Source organism: Caretta caretta, chromosome 3 (genome assembly GCF_965140235.1).
Source record: "Caretta caretta isolate rCarCar2 chromosome 3, rCarCar1.hap1, whole genome shotgun sequence".
Taxonomy (NCBI): Eukaryota; Metazoa; Chordata; order Testudines; family Cheloniidae; genus Caretta; species Caretta caretta.
The window spans coordinates 50,046,830-50,065,474 of NC_134208.1; the positions used below are offsets into that span (position 1 = coordinate 50,046,830).

The window sequence follows — 18,645 nt, forward strand, 5'->3', positions numbered from 1 at the left end:
TATCAAATCCCCCCTCATTCTTCTCTTCTGCAGGCTAAACAATCCCAGCTCCCTCAGCCTCTCCTCATAACTCATATGTTCCAGACCCCTAATCATTTTTGTTGCCCTTCGCTGGACTCTCTCCAATTTATCCACATCCTTCTTGAAGTGTGGGGCCCAAAACTGGACACAGTACTCCAGATGAGGCCTCACCAATGTCGAATAGAGGGGAACGATCACGTCCCTCGATCTGCTCGCTATGCCCCTACTTATACATCCCAAAATGCCATTGGCCTTCTTGGCAACAAGGGCACACTGCTGACTCATATCCAGCTTCTCGTCCACTGTCACCCCTAGGTCCTTTTCCGCAGAACTGCTGCCTAGCCATTCGGTCCCTAGTCTGTAGCTGTGCATTGGGTTCTTCCGTCCTAAGTGCAGGACCCTGCACTTATCCTTATTGAACCTCATCAGATTTCTTTTGGCCCAATCCTCCAATTTGTCTAGGTCCTTCTGTATCCTATCCCTCCCCTCCAGCGTATCTACCACTCCTCCCAGTTTAGTATCATCCGCAAATTTGCTGAGAGTGCAATCCACACCATCCTCCAGATCATTTATGAAGATATTGAACAAAACCGGCCCCAGGACCGACCCTTGGGGCACTCCACTTGATACCGGCTGCCAACTAGACATGGAGCCATTGATCACTACCCGTTGAGCCCGACAATCTAGCCAGCTTTCTACCCACCTTGTAGTGCATTCATCCAGCCCATACTTCCTTAACTTGCTGACAAGAATACTGTGGGAGACCGTGTCAAAAGCTTTGCTAAAGTCAAGAAACAATACATCCACTGCTTTCCCTTCATCCACAGAACCAGTAATCTCATCATAGAAGGCGATTAGATTAGTCAGGCATGACTAATGGGGTAGCTACATGGGGAACAAATATTTGATGATGGGGTCTTCAGTCTAACAGAAAAAGGCATACAATGAGCCAATGGCTGGATACTAAAGCTAGACAAATTCAGACTGGAAATAAGAAGTCAATTTTTAATAGTGAGAGTAATTATCCACTGGAACAATTTACCAAGAGTCATAGTGAATTCTCCAGCACTCACAATTTTTAAATCAAGATTGGATTTTTTCCCTAAAAGCTACATTCTAGGAATCATTTTGTGGAAGTTCTGTGGCCTGTGTTATACAGGAGGTCAGACTAGATGATCACAATGGTTCCTTCTGGCCTTAGAATCTATGCATTCTATTTCTCACACTGGAAACTCCTTAGAGTTCCAGGAAAACCATAAAAGGCCATTCTTGAGGTATTTCATCAGTTTTTACTTAAAACAGAAAAAAACCCTGAAGAATCACCTCAGGACTTGGCCCCATGGAAGTAGTTTAATTTATCAGTATTAAAAAAGAAACCCAACAAGTAACCAGCCTTTTTTTGGAAACAGCAATATGAGTCTCACATCTATACTGACAGAGCTGTGAAATATGAGAGTCTGTTCTAACATCAGATGCGAGGGAGGAGATGAAGACTTTTAATATCACCACTGTGTTGCACCAGTAATAAAATAGGGATCTTTCAGTGTCTGTTCAACGTCTGATGTAATTCTTTGAAGAGTGTCCCCTTAGAACAATGTAATTTTCTAAAGTACCAGCCCTCGAGTGTGTAATTCTTCAGAGAAGGTTCAGTTGCCCTCTTTGTTATTCAGTTTTGAAAATGCCATCATTAATAACATGGAAATATTATACTACTTCATGAATCAATTTAGCAGAAAATGTTTATAAAGTGGTGCAGAGGGCTTAATCCCTATGACACATATAGTGTCTAGCACTGCTCTCTCTCTCCCTCTCTCTCCCTCTGTGATATCTCTGTTGTTGAGTTCCCCCTCTCTGACTGTCACCTTGGCTCTTCCAGCACCACCCATCAGTCCACCTCCACCCTCTATCACTCAGACTTTTTGTGACTTCCAGTCCATCAGTGCTTGAACTTCTGCACCTAAACCAGACTGGTCTCCTTGTGTCGAAGATAAATTGTCTCAACCTGTCTTTCTGACATCTCCTTATGGATGTTTAGTTGTTAGCTGAAGCTCAACATAGCTAAAACAGAGTTCCTAATCTCTTCTCCTCTCTCCCCCAAGTACTCCTTGCTACCTCCTTTCTTGATCATTGTGGACAACATCACCATCCTTGCCTGTCACTCAGGCCCTAAACCTGGGCATCATCTTAGACTCAGGTCTCTCTCTAGAATGTCATAGCCAGTCTGTTTATATCTTGTTGTTTTTTTATGCATGGCATCTCTAAGATATGGCCTTTCTATCTATTCTCTGGCCTTGACATTGAAAACCTAGCCCTGATCACATCCATTCAGAATGCTTCTGCAATGATCATTTTCCTAGCTGTTGCTTTGATCACGTCATCCCTCTCTTTGCATCTCTCCACTGCCCCCCTTCCCTAACACGTAGATAAACTGCTTATCTTCATTTTCTAGGCCCTTCATTAACTATTCCCACCCTATCATCTGTCATTTGCTTATAGAGATGTTGACTCTCACCTCTGATTGGGCCTATGATGTCAGCCTCAATAACTTATTAAATTTTCTCCCATGCTGTCCCTCCAGATACGGAAGAGCTCCCCGTAAACATCTACAGAATGAACTCAGCATCCTCCTTCAAAACCCTCCTCAAAACTTGTTTCCCATGATGCTTACAAAACACTTCATAATGGTTAGTCTTCTGGTGTGCTCACACCACTGCCTATCATGCCGGCCAATAAAGTCTCTTTGTTTCCTTGTAGTCCTCTTTCTGTTAGTATCCACCTGGTAGATCTTGTCTAGTACTTAGACTGTAAACTCTTTAGGGAAGGAACTGTCTTTTTGTTCTGTGTTTTTACAGTACCTAGCATAATATAGCCCTGGTCCATGACTAGGGCTCCTAGACACTGTGGTAATACAGATAATAAATAATAATGATAATACCTTACTATCTCAGAGTTAATAGGCAAAAATCTACATTTTTCTTCTGAACTTCATCCTCCCACACAGTAAAATATATGGGTGGAATTTTGTGTCCACTGAAGCAAATGGTAATCATAAGCAACCATAAGAACAGCTATACTGGGTCAGACCAATGGTCCATCTAGCACAGCATTCTGTCTTCCGACAGTGACCAATTCCAGGTGCTTCAAAGGCAGTAAACAGAACAGGGCAATTATCAGGTGATCCATCACCTGTTGGTCAATCCTTGCATTTGGCAGTCAGAGGCTTAGGGACACCCAGAGCATGGTGTTGCATCCCTGACCATCTTGGCTAATATTCACTGATGGACCTATCCTTCATGAACTTATCTAAATCTTTTTTGAACCAGTTATAATTTTGGCCTTCATAACATCCCCAGCAAAAAGTTCCATGGGTTTTCCACCAGTCCTTTCTGCTTGACAGGGAAAGATTAAAAAAAGTGAACATGGTTAGCCTTGAGAGAGGGGACCCGATAATATTCTACAAGTCTGATAAGGGCTGTTTATAAAGAGGACGGTGATCAATTGTTCTCCATGTCCACTGAAGGTAGAACAAGAAGTAATGGACTTAATCTGCAGCAAAAGAGATTTAGGTTAGATAGTAGGAAAAATCTTTCTAACTATAAGGGTAGATAAGCTTTAGCATAGGCATCCAAGCCAGGCTGTAGAATCCCCATATATGGAGGTTTTAAAGAACAGGTTGTACAAACACCTGTCAGGGGTGGTCTAGGTTTAGTTGGTCCTCCCTGAAGATGGGGGCCTGGCCTAGATGAACTCTCAAGGTCCCTGCCAGCTCTACATTTATGTGATTCTATGTTCAATCTGATAGCTTGGTGCCTAGCAACTGCACTGCCACGCTACTGCTCTGCTAGTGGTTCTTCTGTGTGTAGGGTCATCTCTATCCTTGGTGGAGTGGGAAGTATTTGATTCATTAGGTAAAATGAAATATTTTTACTCAGTTTGTCTCTTCTCTAATGAAAAGCCCCCATTTGTAATAAATTATTCAAACAGTACCTGAAACTGGAATAGGAAAGCAATTAAAAGTTAATTCAGTAACTGACAAAGACTTCACTCATGGACATGGAGCTTCCATAGTGAAATTCTATATTGCACTGCATGCTTATTCTCCAGTTTAAGAAAATAGTACTGGAGGGGGGGGAGGGGTTGGGGGAGCAGCTTCCAAACAACTTGAAGAAAAAAAATACATGAATATTTTTGAACACTGGGTGAAATGAATTAAAAAAAAAAATAAAGCGGACAAAATACAAATTAGAGCCAACAGAGTTTGTCTAATTAAAAGTAATTTATATTGAGGGGGCAATTAACCCAATGATATCCAGAGGATTTAACTCAAGTACTATAATTACCATTTAAACTAAAACGTATGAATGAGAGCTCACTGGCCTGCGTGACAAGTTCAATCTAAGTAATTACAGATTTACTTCCAAATCCTGTCCTTCTGAAGTAAAACTCATGGATCAAGTGAAAGATTTTGGAATATCTGTGAATACTACTAAGATGCTGGGAGCTGTTTTGTAATTTAACTTTTTGCCCTCTGTATTTTGGCTATTTATTTATTTAGATTTAAAATTCTTCACAAAAGAATGCCTACCCAGAGTTCTGAACACCCTTGACATATATTTAAACACACAGTAAAAGAGATTATGGTTGTAAAATAACTTTGTCCTTCTGCTCTGCCGCTCATGAAAACCTACCATAAATTGCATGTGGGTGCTGGGTGGTGTTGGTTGTTACCTGGGGTTCTTTCAACCCAAAGCTCTTGGTAACTTTTACTCTGTGCGAGGCGGTGTCAGGAAATAAATCAGGGGAGACACAGCTGTCTGACCGACAGATAGCTGGCACAAACAGGACAACATAAGAGTGCTTTCACTTAAAGCTAAACTTTACTTAGTCTCAAGCACTTATACACATGTCCGCAACAGATTAGCTAAGCCTGCTGACTTGGCTAATTTACAGCCTGCTGACTTGGCAGCTTTTAGCAATAAGCCATAGTGGTTTCAGGCACTTCACTGGTTTGCCAAAGTCTCTCCATACAGTTTCTCCTCCTTAAAGGTCACCTTTCACACAAGGGGGCCTTTACATGATCGCTGTCACACCTTTTCTGGATGCGCCGGAGTTGAGATCCAATGAAAGCTCAAGGCTCTCAGCCGAGACCGAGCAAATTATCTTCTTGTTGGCATCCCATACTTAGCATACCAGCATAGCAATTGACAAGCGATCACCTTAGCCTCCTTTCCCAGTTGAGGGAGGGGCAACAAGTTCAATATGTTCCTTACCCGGGGGTACAAGTGCCGGTGGCAGTAACCACTGACTCATCTGTCGGGGGACTTGCAATTGCCAGATTTTGCACCATATCCAGCATGTCATTAGGCTGGTAACAAAAACCACTACTATTTGGCACCCCAAGATTACTATGATGGGGTGTAGGGCCAAATTCAGGATACCTGTGCCAGTGGGGAACCATCCCAATAACACTTCCCACCAGTGGTGTGACAGGTTCTGGTCAATTCTTGCAAATACCAATTTAATTTCATTGGCATTATGATGCATGGTAACCATGACTCTGTACCCTTCCTGTTTTGCAGTATGTAATTGGTTCTGTAAATCAGGGTGTATAAGCAATGTTTGTAAAGCAGATAAATCCATTCCAAGGGGCACATGTTTTACAATAGAATACAAAGTATAAGATACTTTTAACTGACTATATTTAAATTTGGGTACATGAAATTCGAAATCACATCCCCTAATTGCTATGATATGACAGAAACATTTATAGCATAACTTCATTTGTCTGCCAATACCTCTATGTTAGTAGCATCCAGCACTCCAACTTCTAATCCACTTCCACCCAAAGCAGTTCAATACATTTCTTGGGAGCCTTTTCTTTAGGTTACCCACCCCTCCTGGCTGCCAGGCAAAATCCAATAGCTTTCAGTAGTTTACACTGAGACAGTATTAGGGCTGCTATACCGTCACTGGGCCTTTCTTTCCTTATATCCAATCTCATATAACACCCAGGTGCATTCAGCTGGGCTCGCATGCTGGAAGTTAACTAAGAAGTAAAAATTGGCAAGTCTTATTCTTTTAGTAACCCATATTTTTACATACCCTTTTTTCCCCTTGGTAATTTCACTTTGTGCTTTAAAAACTTTTTGTGTCCATCCTTTTATTCCCACCAACAGATACACCTTGTGTCTCATGCATATTTTGCTTTTAAATGTGCCTTTACCACCTAAGGATGTTTCCCTGTTAACAGACTGGCATTTCTGAAATACAGTTAAAATGCTTGTTAATTCTTTTCTGCCTAATGTAGTATTTCCTTTCACAAATATCCTTGCTGACTGAATCATAGAATTATAGACTTTAAGGTCAGAAGGGTCCATTATGATCGTGTAGTCTGACCTCTTGCACAACACAGGCCACAGAATCACACCCACCCACTCCTGTAACAAACCCCAACCTATGTCTGAGCTACTGAAGTTCTCAAATCATGGTTTAAAGACTTCAAGGTGCAGAGAATCCTCCAGCAAGTGACGCATGCCCCACACTGCAAAGGAAGGCGAAAAAACCCCCAGGGCCTCTGTCAATCTGCCCTGGAGGAAAATTCCTTCCCGACCCCATCATCCCATCACAGGCCATTGGGCATATTTACCGCTAATAGTCAAAGATCAATTAATTGCCAAAATTAGGCTATCCCATCATACCATCCCCTCCATAAAATGATCAAACTTAGTCTTGAAGCCAGATATGTCTTTTGCCTCCACTGCTCCCCTTGGAAGGCGGTTCCAGAATTTCATTCCTCTGATGGTTAGAAACCTTTGTCTAATTTCAAGTCTAAACTTCCTGATGGCCAGTTTATATCCATTTGTTCTTGTGTCCACATTGGTACTGAGCTTAAATAATTCGTCTCCCACCCTGGTATTTATCCCTCTGATATATTTATAGAGAGCAATCATATCTCCCCTCATCTTTCTTTTGGTTAGGCTAACCAAGCCAAGCTCTTTGAGTCTCCTTTCATAAGACAGGTTTTTCATTCCTTGGATCATCCTAGTAGCTCTTCTCTGTACCTGTTCTAGTTTGAATTCATCCTTCTTAAACATGGGAAACCAGAACTGCACACAATATTCCAGATGAGGTCTCACCAGTGCTTTGTATAACAGTACTAACACCTCCTTATCTCTACTGGCTTTCCTTTCTATAGGCAGGCCAGGTTTCAATGGCTCTTACCCTTTAAGGGTTTAGGGGAAATTATTCCACTATTCAGTTATTAAATTCATGAGGTGGTGTACCTCAGTTTTTCTTCTTATACAGCAGACCAAGTTTGTAATATTCTTTCTGCTGTGCTAAGCTTTAAGTGTATTCACAGGTAATAGCTGAGAAGTATCATTACCATATGACCTTAAAGGTTTGTTTTTTAAAAAAAATCATACACACTATCCATTGTTACAGGGGTACTTATTAACATTAAATGTATCCCAATATTTAATATTAACATCAAATCTATTAAAAACTTCAGATTTCAGCACTGCATACACACACAAAAAGAATATTTTTCCTACTTAGGGTTAACCTGTCCTTCTCTTATTTTTAGGTTTGACTTCTTTTTCCACCTTCCTCTATCAGTAAGGTAATTTGCATTTTCACAAACACTTTCTGGATTGCTTTTGGATCCAAAGCCATCAGCAGGTCAGAGACCCTTTCTTAAAAGGGGACACAATCAACTTCTACCTGAGTTTTGATTTCTTTTCACTTTCAACTTCTGCTTCCAAAACACACAGTGATCTGAAAAAGAAAACACAACCTACTCTGGCTCCCTTTAGAGCCCAAATAGGATTTTAGTTAAGTAGCATGTTTTGTTTGCCCCTTCTACAATATACACTGCACATGTCCTGGGAAAAATGCACATTCCTTTCATAGTTTAACTTCGATAACATTATATTAGCCATATCAGTTTTTACATAAGGTGTAACAGTTTCTTTTGTGCTCACACAGTTTTCATGTACCTTTATCAAAGTGACAGTCTGATTACTCAGAGACACCTTAACGCTCAGTGTTTCTAACATTGCTTCTTTTTTTTTGTGCACCTCACCCCTGCTGTTGCTCCAGAGGGGCAGTGTCTTTTTTAACTTCTTATACTACAGCTCTTATCTGCTATTTTGTTATCCCAAAAAAAAGATCCAGAATTTCTCCCCATTCTCCTGGGTTTGACAGCCCTGCTGCAGCCAGGACTTTGGTCTTTTAAAAATATATATTGAACTGTATAAAGCATTGAGGTACCTTAAGGGTTAAATGCTAAATACCAAAGCCAAACAACACTAGTCACCTTTGTCTGGCAAAAAAGTGTTTCTCAGTTTTGCAACTTTGAATGAAAGTTTCAGATGGCTTTTTAGTGGTGTTATTTAAAACCAAACCAAACCAAAAATTTATCTTAAACCCACAAAATAGAGTTTCACAAGCCAGGAGTGCCAGCCTTGGTCCCAAACACTCCACACATTTACACAATATATCTATACACACAGATACAAGCATACTCTTCTGCTTCACGTCCCTTACACTGCTTTAATTTTTACACAGCTGTACATAGATTACATTGGTATATATCTGGGGTCAGGTAAGTTCCAGTAGAAACCCCTTTATGTTCTTTTGGCAAATTTGACTAAATTGTTCAGTCAAATGATTCAAAGCAGATTGTCTTTTTGCCTGGCTTATTTACAAACATTCCTTTGGAAAAGGGCCCATTTTTCCTTCAGAATGGCTGCAAAGAAACCAAGAATTCTTTTTCTATAACACTTTTTCTGTTAACATTTGTACAAGGTTCAACTGCTTAATTCCCTCCAGCCTCTGCAGAGTTAACTTCTCACTCTCTTTATCTGTTGCCTGCCTGCTTGTCTGGGCCTGATCCTGCTTTCTTCCCTGAACTGCCCCTTCCCATGGGCACAGGCTTTGTCCCACTAACCATTTCACAAGGAGGGTGGGCTCCTCAACTAACCCCCACCCCTCCTGGTCCCTTTTCTTTGTTCCCTTTCTCTCTTGTTGCTCTGGGGTGGTCATTCTGCCAGATAGGCAGCGACCCTTTCAGACAGAAGGCACAGGTACTTTGCTATTGTTTAATGTGTTAGGCTTTATCAGTTCAGTCCAAAAGCCCTTAGGCTGCCTGCAGTGTCTCCACTGAATTCATTACCAGCACAAAATTCTCTGTTACTCACACATTCAAGGGCACCCACCTTTATCCAGTTCCTAGGACTCCAGGTAAAAAGCACCTAACTTTACCCCTCTGTGGGCTCTGGGCTCTACTCCTCCATGGGCTCCAGGCAAGTACCCATTCCCTGTGGACTCAGAGCAAACTCTCTTTCCCTGTGGAATCTTTTGTGGGTTTACAGGGTCTTTTACCAGTGAAAGAGCCTTACACAGTAATATACTACATAACCTCTATTTCTTAACAATCACCAAAACAGAATGCACACACATACAGTGCTCACCACTCCCAATAAGACAGATGGACTTTTCCAGATGGCCAGTCAGAATCAGGTCCATCTGGGGGACTCCAGTTTCTGCACGGTATCATTGCAGAGTGTTAAGGTCTGGCAGCTCTGATTTTTGGGGCTGTGTCCTGGAGTTGGTTCCCTGTCTCTGGACATAATTTCTCCACTCGAGCAGGCAATCAGCCTGAGTTCTGAGTCCCACTAATGGAATGTATCCGTAAATTAACTCGTGAACCGCAACATGGGAACTTGTAGGGAGCGACCCCACCCTGCCGTCTTTTACCTCCTATTGCAATGGACAAACTACAAACTTTGTACCATCCGTCTCCTTCCTCTCTACCAATCCTCGCTGGGGCCTCCAAATTCTGTTCGAATTCCCCGTACACTGGTGGCCTGTGATATACAGGAGGTCAGACCAGATAATCTGGTGATTCCTTCTCTCTTTAAACTCTATGGCCACATTAATACTCATTCTTTCTCCCCTGCCCCTACACATTTTCTATTTTCATTTTGCCTTGTTCATCAAGTTTATTGTTAACCTGGATGACAACCTATCCCCTCTCACCAATCGTGTCCATCAGTATAAATAGCATTATCCAAAGTACAGTCATATTTCTGGGTAAAGACCATGATCCCCAAGGATATTCTCACATGTTCCTGTGAAAGCTCATCCCAAACAACATTTATCAAAAATAAAAGATATTTTGATTTGGCTAAATATCACATAACTTGGGTGCTGACTGTGCTTATTATTGTGAGCTTATTTGTACTCCTCTTATTATCATTATTTATTTGTTAAGCACCAATGATGTGCTCTAGACTACAAGACCAAATAAATGCAGTCCTTACTCCATGGAGCTTATGATTTCAAGTATACTCATCATTTACAAAATTAAAGGTTATGTAATAAAGCACTCAGTGAACATTCTAATGTTAGCATGGACATTTTAGTGTTCTCTCTGGCCCTAAAGAACTAGTGCTGTCTCCTTACCATATCAGACAGGAAACCTGACTGGGGAAATGTTAGATTTTGGTGCAGTTGGCTCCTAACCACCTTTTTCAATCATCTTACCCAAGAAGGGAGAGATGGAAGATGGGATGGTCATCAAGTAATTTTTACCAAATGATTGTCTCTTAAATACTGGCCAGACTATCACGTGTTTAAGCATTGTTTGCTACTCGTCCTCCCTGAGGGTAATGTAGACAACTTGGTGAGTTCTGGACCAAGGAAGACCCTATAGCTTCCTATGCCATCCATTCACATCTGGAATCATTCATATCCATTCTGTTCTCTCACATATGCTGTTCTGAAACAGTTAAACAATATGAAGTATACTTATCATTTATACAAGATAATTATTATTAAAGGCTGTTACTCTATACATGAAAATGAAACCCGGGAAACATGGAAAGATCAGTCCAACCCAAAGATTGCGCTCCGTTTCTCTTTCCCTTCCCTTCTGCAACACCCTGTGATGGGGGAAAGGATTTCTTCACTAGACTAACCCAAAAAGTAAAAGACCTGGCAGTTGTACGGGAGATTTTGACAAACCAGTAAAGTGCCTGAAACCACTATGGCTTATTGCTAAAAGCAGGCAAGTCAGCAGGCCATAAAGTGGCCATGCAGCAAACTCAGTTTGATCAAGGCAGGAGGGGAGGGGGTTTTGAGTGCCACAGAAAGGGCAGCTTGACCCCCGCATCCTTCCTGATAAGAATTGTGTCGAAGTTGCTGATACTTGCATTTTAGAAGAGCAGACTGTGCCCCAGGAATGTCTATTGGGGCCTAAAGGCTGCAAACTCTGGAAAAACCCACACCTGGTTAATCAATAATCAGAAGGAGCCTCTTGCTTGCCCATTGGAACTGCTTGCTTAACAAGTTTTCTTTAAGCGACATGTCATTCGATTACTAATGTATAAATAAGGGGGAAAAGTTTGAGGTAGTGGGACTCTTCATGACTGGACTCTCTCTCTGGATACATCTTGTGTTCCCCACTGGCAGACGGGCTGCCGTTGTCCCACTCGAGAGCCACACAGCTTAGGTAATTATCGAGGGTTGGGGGTGTTTTACTAACCTGTTGCAGATGTGGGTAAGTGCTTGAGACTAAGTAAAGTTTAGCTTTAAGTGAAAACATTCTTGTGTTGTCCTGTTTGTGCCAGCCATCAAACCGTGTCTCCCCTGATTTATTTCCTGACACCACCTTGCATAGAGTAAAAGTTACAAAGAACTGTGGGTTGAAAGAACCCTGGGGTAACAGCGGTGGCCAAAGGTCTCCCTGAATCCTCTAGAGGGAACCAGTCCTCTCTTCACACAGAATAGTTATTCCAACCCACAGAGGACACATCTGCAATTTGATAGAAAGGACTGGACTCAGCACAGGGGGTTGCAGTGTGTAGAAAATAGGGTCCTCACTTATTGAACACATGAAAATAACTTTATTTCCATGTAGAAGTGTATGCTTAATAGCACATAATTGCTTGCTTTACATGCATTCTTTGCAGATTTAGCTCCTGAAAATAAAGTTTCAAGCAATTATTAACTTGGATATCATTGTAAATCATGTACAAACTTTATGTGGATTGATGTCCCTCAATTGATTCTATTCATAATCAAATTCCTCTTATCTACTGAGTTTTGTTTTCTTTCACAACCGTCTTCAATGAATTAGAAGAATGGGGGGAAGAACAAAAAGATGGGCAATTTAATATGACTTTGTTTAATCTCATCACTATCAGTTCTGATGAATGAATTTGCATGTGTATAATACTATACTACTATAGGAGTGACAAGCTATAATGCTATCATGTGAGTCAGCAAAATAATGAGAGTTCTCAGGATGGAGAGCCTGTTATTTCAATCTGTCATAAGATCTCATTGGAAACTGGCTGTTCTCTTATGATGAACACAATTCATACTGATCAGTGCTGCATCAGTTGTGTTAGGTAACACCTTCTGTAGTCAATTTAAAAATATATGCTGTTATTTAAATACTAAACATTTTGAAATTCAATGATTTAGAGTAGAGTCAACATTAAAATCATAGTTCTGGGTAACCAGTCTCAGAGAAAAGTGTTTCTAAAAGACAAACTTACCTCCTGTGTTTCCAGTGGTAATTGCAACTTCTTGTGTTAACTGGAGCTATTTTAGTCCAGAACTATGCTACTCTATCACCGTCAGGGCCGGCTCTAGGTTTTTTGCCGCCCCAAGCTCTGAAAGCACAACTGCTGCCCAAGCAAAAAAAAAAAAAGAAAGAAAGAAAAAAAAGGCTGGCCGGAACGCCACTCCTGGAAATGTGCTGCCCCAAGCACATGCTTGCTTTGCTGGTTCCTAGAGCCAGTCCTGCTTAGGCTGCATCTATCACAGAAAATTGAACTGTTGCTAATTAAGCTGGTGGTATCAGTTTAATCACAAAAGTGCAGGATATCCACTTTTGCCATGCTGATCTGGGTAAAGGACTGTTGCCCATTAATGTTCTGCTATACTGTTCCCGTAGCATTGCCCTCTGGGTGCTTATCCCACAGTTCCCAGCACAACTTCTGAGGTACACAGGGTACATTTGAAGCTGCTCACATTCTTCATTTTGAGTTTGTCTTATTGCCTACTTTAAATGGATTTGTCCTGCATGAGGAGTCACACATATATTGTGTGGGGTAGGGGCTACCCTTCGAGGCAGTCTACCTGGTTGAGGTACAATGTTTTCTGATGCACTGGGGTTTTGCATGCCCACAGCAATACTCTACTACAGAGTGCAGTGTTTGTGCACAAACACCTCTAAGGACAGGGCAACACCCACAGGCTGATGAAGGAGCAGGATTTCTCCCTACCCACGCTTTCCAGTCCTTGCTACATGGTTGGTGATCATGTGGATGCAAAAAGCTTCTGTGGCATGATAAGACCACAGACACAGACGGAACATCCAGCCAAAGCTTCTTAAGGACCTAACTAGAGATTGATCTAGGTGGTGCTCAATCTGCAAGGAAGCTACATCCCTCTGGGATTTGCAACAGTGATGATGATGGCCCCTCCCCATCTCATTTACTTTGGATAGTACCACTCTGGGCACTAGCCTTGTTATAGTCCTTGTGCCCTCTGAGTTCATGGGCTGTAACTGTGTAAAAGAGCTGGGGTGGAAAGGAAGAGCCTTCTTACTCAGGGCTAGGCACATTATGGTCCTTTGTTTGTAGCCTATGTTCATAATCAATTTCCAAATGTTATTCCCATCCTTCTCGGTATGTTTTCCTGCTTCTTATTCATTACTTCATTTGCATAAATCTCCCCACTGTCAAATCCTCCAATTTCTCATTCCTCCTCCATGCAAAATCCATAAAATTCTCTGACAACTCCATCATTTCAATATTTGTTTGTCATAGATGCTCATCCATTTGGAAAGAGCAAATCAGCAGATAATTCCACTTGAAAATATGTGTCTAAGGACTTCAGAGCGGATACATTTTTCATCTTTTCCAACAGTCATATCACAAAAATTGTGTTCCCCGTTCTCTGATTCAGCCCAGCTGCAGCCAGCACAGGACTGGAGAAGACGAGGGCAAAGGCGGCTTTAATCTGGCCAGCCGCTTTACCTGATGCACAGCTGCACAAACACCCAATGGATTATTGTAACAGCCAGGGATCAGGCAGCAGCAGTGGCACCCAGGCTGTGCCATCTATTGCTAGGGACTGAGAGAAAGAGGTAGCATGCTTGGAGATTACCCTTGCCTGGGGAACCCTTGGGGAGTTTGTTAAGCCTTGTTCTCGGCAGCTATACCCAGAATCATGCAAAAAGTCAGAGACAAATCTAATGATAAATATTTAAGCTCAGTAAAAGTATGTTTTACTGCATAAAGGAAGCCAGTGGATGTTTTCCTCCAAGAAAGCTTGTTTGAAAATGGCAATTCCCCTCCCCTCCTTTTCTGTGTAGCAAGGCTTAGGCTATTGTTTCTGATCACAATAAAGTCCTTCCCCCCCTCAGTTTTCCAGGATCTATCTCTGGCACATCCTGTCTGAGAGAACTACTTTGGCTATACAGTCACCATTAGTTGTCCCCAATTTCCTCTCATTGGATCCTGGTTAGGGTGACCAGAAAGCAAACATAAAAAATCAGGACAAGAGGTGGGGGTAATAGGTGCCTATATAAGGAAAAGCCCCCCAAATCGGGACTGTCCCTATAAAATTGGGATATCTGGTCACCCTAATCCTGGTAACAATGATTCATGTGTTTCAGGTAATTTTTTTATCTTTATTCTAATTACTTGTGGATTTTGTTTTCAGTCATTATGAAAAGGTTAAATGGACAGTCACTTACAATGGCCTGTTTTATTAGAATTTTTTTTACCACTACCATACTTTGAAACATCGTTTCTTACTTCAGTCTCATGGAACTGAGTTTCCATGATGTCCATTCTCAATTCCAGAACATCTAAGGATTCTGTCTTGTTTTCCAAGGAGGAAGAGTACCTTGAATTCTGATTTTTCTGCAGTGCTCATAGAATCCAGCCCTCTGTGCTGTCTACTGCAGTTAGTAATGTCTAATATATCTTATATTGTCAGATCAGATTCATGAGACAGGATAGGTGAGGAGGCTGCCTGTTTATGTCCAAACACTTCCTGATCTAACAGGCCTTTCACACACCCCTTTTCAGGTCATTCCTGCTCTTGGCAATAATAATCTGAATGGGTAGCTGGGAAAGGAGCTGGCAGACACAATACAAATGTACATTATTGCCACTTCAGCAGCATATGCATTTACTGATCTGGAGAGCAATTTTTTTACAGTACCAGAAGTAGGTTCAAGGATTATAAAATATTCTACTTGTGAATAACTGAAAATAAACTCTTTGATGTAATCAAACCATAAAAAAAAAGCCATAAAAACAAGATTGTCAAATAGATAAAGTCCTTCAGTGACCAATATCTTAAAGAAATCTGTGGCAAATTGATATTCATTTCATGTGGGAAATTTGGCTTTAAATTCTAGGGATAATATGATTCATAACAATAACATCATATTGGATGGTTCATCTCCTTGTTTACTCATTTGTTTAATTTTGCCAATGGTCTGATAATACCAATGTGACTGGTGATGTGGAAAAAAATGAGTCACCAAAACCAAATAATGTCACTCATAAAAACAGTAGAATGCTGGTTCATTTTTATTTTATCCTGGCCCTGTCATTTTAACTGCTGAAACAAATAGCACTGGTGACAGAGAGAGCCACTAAAATATATGTCAATGTAAAATATAGATCAGTGGAATGAACAGTTATTATTTGCTTGTCAAAGCAAGATCAGATGGTATGATGATAAGTTACGCTACAGTATACAGTCAGAGTTAAATAAATACATTCAGAGTTAAATAAATACATTCAGAGTTAAATAAAGTTGCTTTAGTTTTATAGGTTTCAGAGTCATCTTACAGAGGAGTGGCATGATAAAGTGGACATTCCAAACAGCAAGGATAAAACATGTGCTATATGGTGTGTTCCTTTCAGTGCTATTTAAAATTTTTCTTCCAGGATGTTGAAACTCTTTGTTTCAAATATGTCTTATCTAATGAATATTTAAAGAAGAAAAGGGCAACATTCCTAGACAAATATTAAACAGCATGGAGGACAAGAATAAAACTACACAAAGCACATTTACACATGTCCAAATTATAGCAGTAAGGTTCTCAAACAAACCATTGCCAGAAGAAGATAGATGTAAGAATAGTTTTTAATTAGTAAATTTTTAATGTAAATTAGCCTTTTAAGAGGAGTCCACTATATATAACTTTATGTACACTTAACATTATTTAAGATCAGAATTCATGTACAATACCTTAGCTTTATCCCTCATGGAACCTTTTCCCAGGATAGACATTTTTGCACCTGTCTCCTCCTGTAACCTCTTCAAGGAGTTTCCTCTTGGTCCAAGCAATTTCCCAACAAAATTGAACTAGAAAGTGAATAAAATATCTGTTTTTAGATAAAGATGAACTAAAGAAATGGTGTTCAGAATGTGCAATAAATATTGGTAAGCAAGTTACTGGAGAAGGAAAGGATAACATATTGGCTTCAGTAAACATATGTTTCTAAAAGGATAATTTTCCTTTCTTTTAAAAAATATGATTTAGTTCTAGGGATTAAGTCCTGAGTATAAACAGGCTGTGTACCAAGGAGATTCATGGGGTTTGTGGGAGAACTTAGGCATCCTCCTCTCTAGGCCTAAAGACAGCAGAAGTATTCATGATTCCTGTGTTCTTCCTGTGTGTATGTTTGTAGGGGAGAACAACCAAATGCTCATTGTAATCATAGATATACTGGAATCACTTCTATTACTCCCCTTCCCCATCTCCCAAACTCCATGGCTGTTTGGGCACAGGGAAACCTGTGGATCTCTTCTCTCCTGCAAGTTGGTGATGTGGACTTGAGCCTGCCATTTCCATACAGTAGAACTGCACTTGCTGAGCCTGCTTTTCTCTGTTTTTGCCATGTTTGGGGTGCTCACTAAGGGGACAAAATTGCCCCCAAAACACAGTAATGTATGTGTGGGAAACTTCTTGAAGTTAGTGTACTGTACCCTGTGTATAACTTTTCACATAAAGAATCTGACACATCAGAAAAGGGCAGACAAATAAACAGTGACAAGTTTTTAAAGTGCTTGTACACAAATGCTAGAAGTTTGAATAATAAGATGGGTGAACACAGTGCCTTGTGTTAAAGGAGGATATTGATATGATAGGCATCACAGAAACCTGGTGGAGTGAGGATAATCAATGGGACACAATCATTCCAGAGTACAAAATATATCGGAAGGACAGAACACGTGGTGCGGGAGGTGGTGGTGAGCGGCACTGTATGTAAAAGAAAATGTAGAATCAAATGAAATAAAAATCTTAAATGAATCCACATGTTCCATAGAATCTCTATGGATAGTAATTCCATGCTCTAATAAGAATATAACAGTAGGGATCTATTATCGACCACCTGACCAGGATAGTGATAGTGATGATGAAATGCTAAGGGAGATTACAGAGGCTATCAAAATAAAGAACTCAATAATAGTGGGGGATTTCAATTATCCCCATATTGACTGGTACATGTCACCTCAAGATGAAATGCAAAGACAAAATTTCTCGATACTTTAAATGACTGCTTCTTGGAGCAGCTGGTACAGAACCCACAAGAGGTGAGGCAACTCTCGATCTAGTCCTGAGTGGAGCGCAGGATCTGGTCCAAGAGGTAACTATAACAGGACCGCTTGGAAATAGTGACCATAATATAATAACATTTAACATTCTTGTGGTGGGAAGAACTCCTCAACAGCCCAACACTGTGGCATTTAATTTCAGAAAGGGGAACTATGCAAAAATGAGGAGGTTAGTTAAACAGACATTAAAAGGTACAGTAACTAGAGCAAAATCCCTGCAAGCTGCATGGACACTTTTCAAAGACACCATAATAGAGGCTCAACTTAAATGTATACCCCCAAATTAAAAAACACAGTAAAAAAACTAAAAAAGAGCCACTGTGGCTTAACAACTATGTAAAAGAAGCAGTGAGAGATAAAAAGGCATCTTTTAAAAAGTGGAAGTCAAATCCTAGTGAGGTAAATAGAAAGGAGCATAAATACTGCCAAATTAAATGTAAAAATGTAATAAGAAAAGCCAAAAAGGAGTTTGAAGAATAGCTAGCCAAAAACTCAAAAGGTAATAACAAAATGTTTTTTAAGTACATCAGAAGCAGGAAGCAGAAGCAGTGGTGCTCCTGGACGATCGAGATACAAAAGGAGCACTTAAAGACGATAAAGTCATCACAGAGAAACTAAATGAATTCTTTGCTTCAGTCTTCATGGCTGAGGATGTTAGGGAGATTCCCAAACCGGAGGGAATCTTTTGTAGGTGACAAATCTGAGGAATTCTCACAGATTGAAGTGTCACTAGAGGAGGTTTTGGAATTAATTTAGAAACTTAACAGTAACAAGTCACCAGGACCAGATGGCATTCACCCAAGAGTTCTGAAAGAACTCAAATGTGAAATTGCGGAACTATTAACTATGGTTTGTAACCTGTCCTTTAAATCAGCTACTGTACCCAATGACTGGAAGATAGCTAATGTAACGCCAATATTTAAGAAGGGCTCTAGAGGTGATCCTGGCAATTACAGACCAGTA

The 18,645-nt window shown here is 40.6% G+C and overlaps 1 protein-coding gene and 1 long non-coding RNA gene across 5 annotated transcripts in view; one reads left to right on the forward strand and one right to left on the reverse strand.

Annotated features, from left to right (window-relative positions):
* KHDRBS2 (KH RNA binding domain containing, signal transduction associated 2) overlaps nucleotides 1–18,645 on the reverse strand; it is a 641,322-nt gene that overhangs the window by 396,666 nt on the left and 226,011 nt on the right. For 3 of the 4 annotated variants that reach the window (XR_007355928.2, XR_007355926.2, XM_048845206.2), the window contains exon 3: nucleotides 16,312–16,428. The exons of the other annotated variant lie outside the window; for it this stretch is intronic. Coding sequence is in view for 1 of the 3 variants with exons in the window: in XM_048845206.2 (XP_048701163.1) it covers nucleotides 16,312–16,428 (117 nt within the window). In the remaining 2 variants the exon portion in view is untranslated. The remainder of the gene's footprint in view (nucleotides 1–16,311; nucleotides 16,429–18,645) is intronic. 4 annotated transcript variants of the gene reach the window in all.
* LOC142071516 (uncharacterized) overlaps nucleotides 11,454–18,645 on the forward strand; it is a 32,830-nt gene continuing 25,638 nt past the window's right edge. The window contains exon 1 of the long non-coding RNA XR_012667580.1: nucleotides 11,454–11,536. This is a non-coding gene — a long non-coding RNA (uncharacterized LOC142071516). The remainder of the gene's footprint in view (nucleotides 11,537–18,645) is intronic.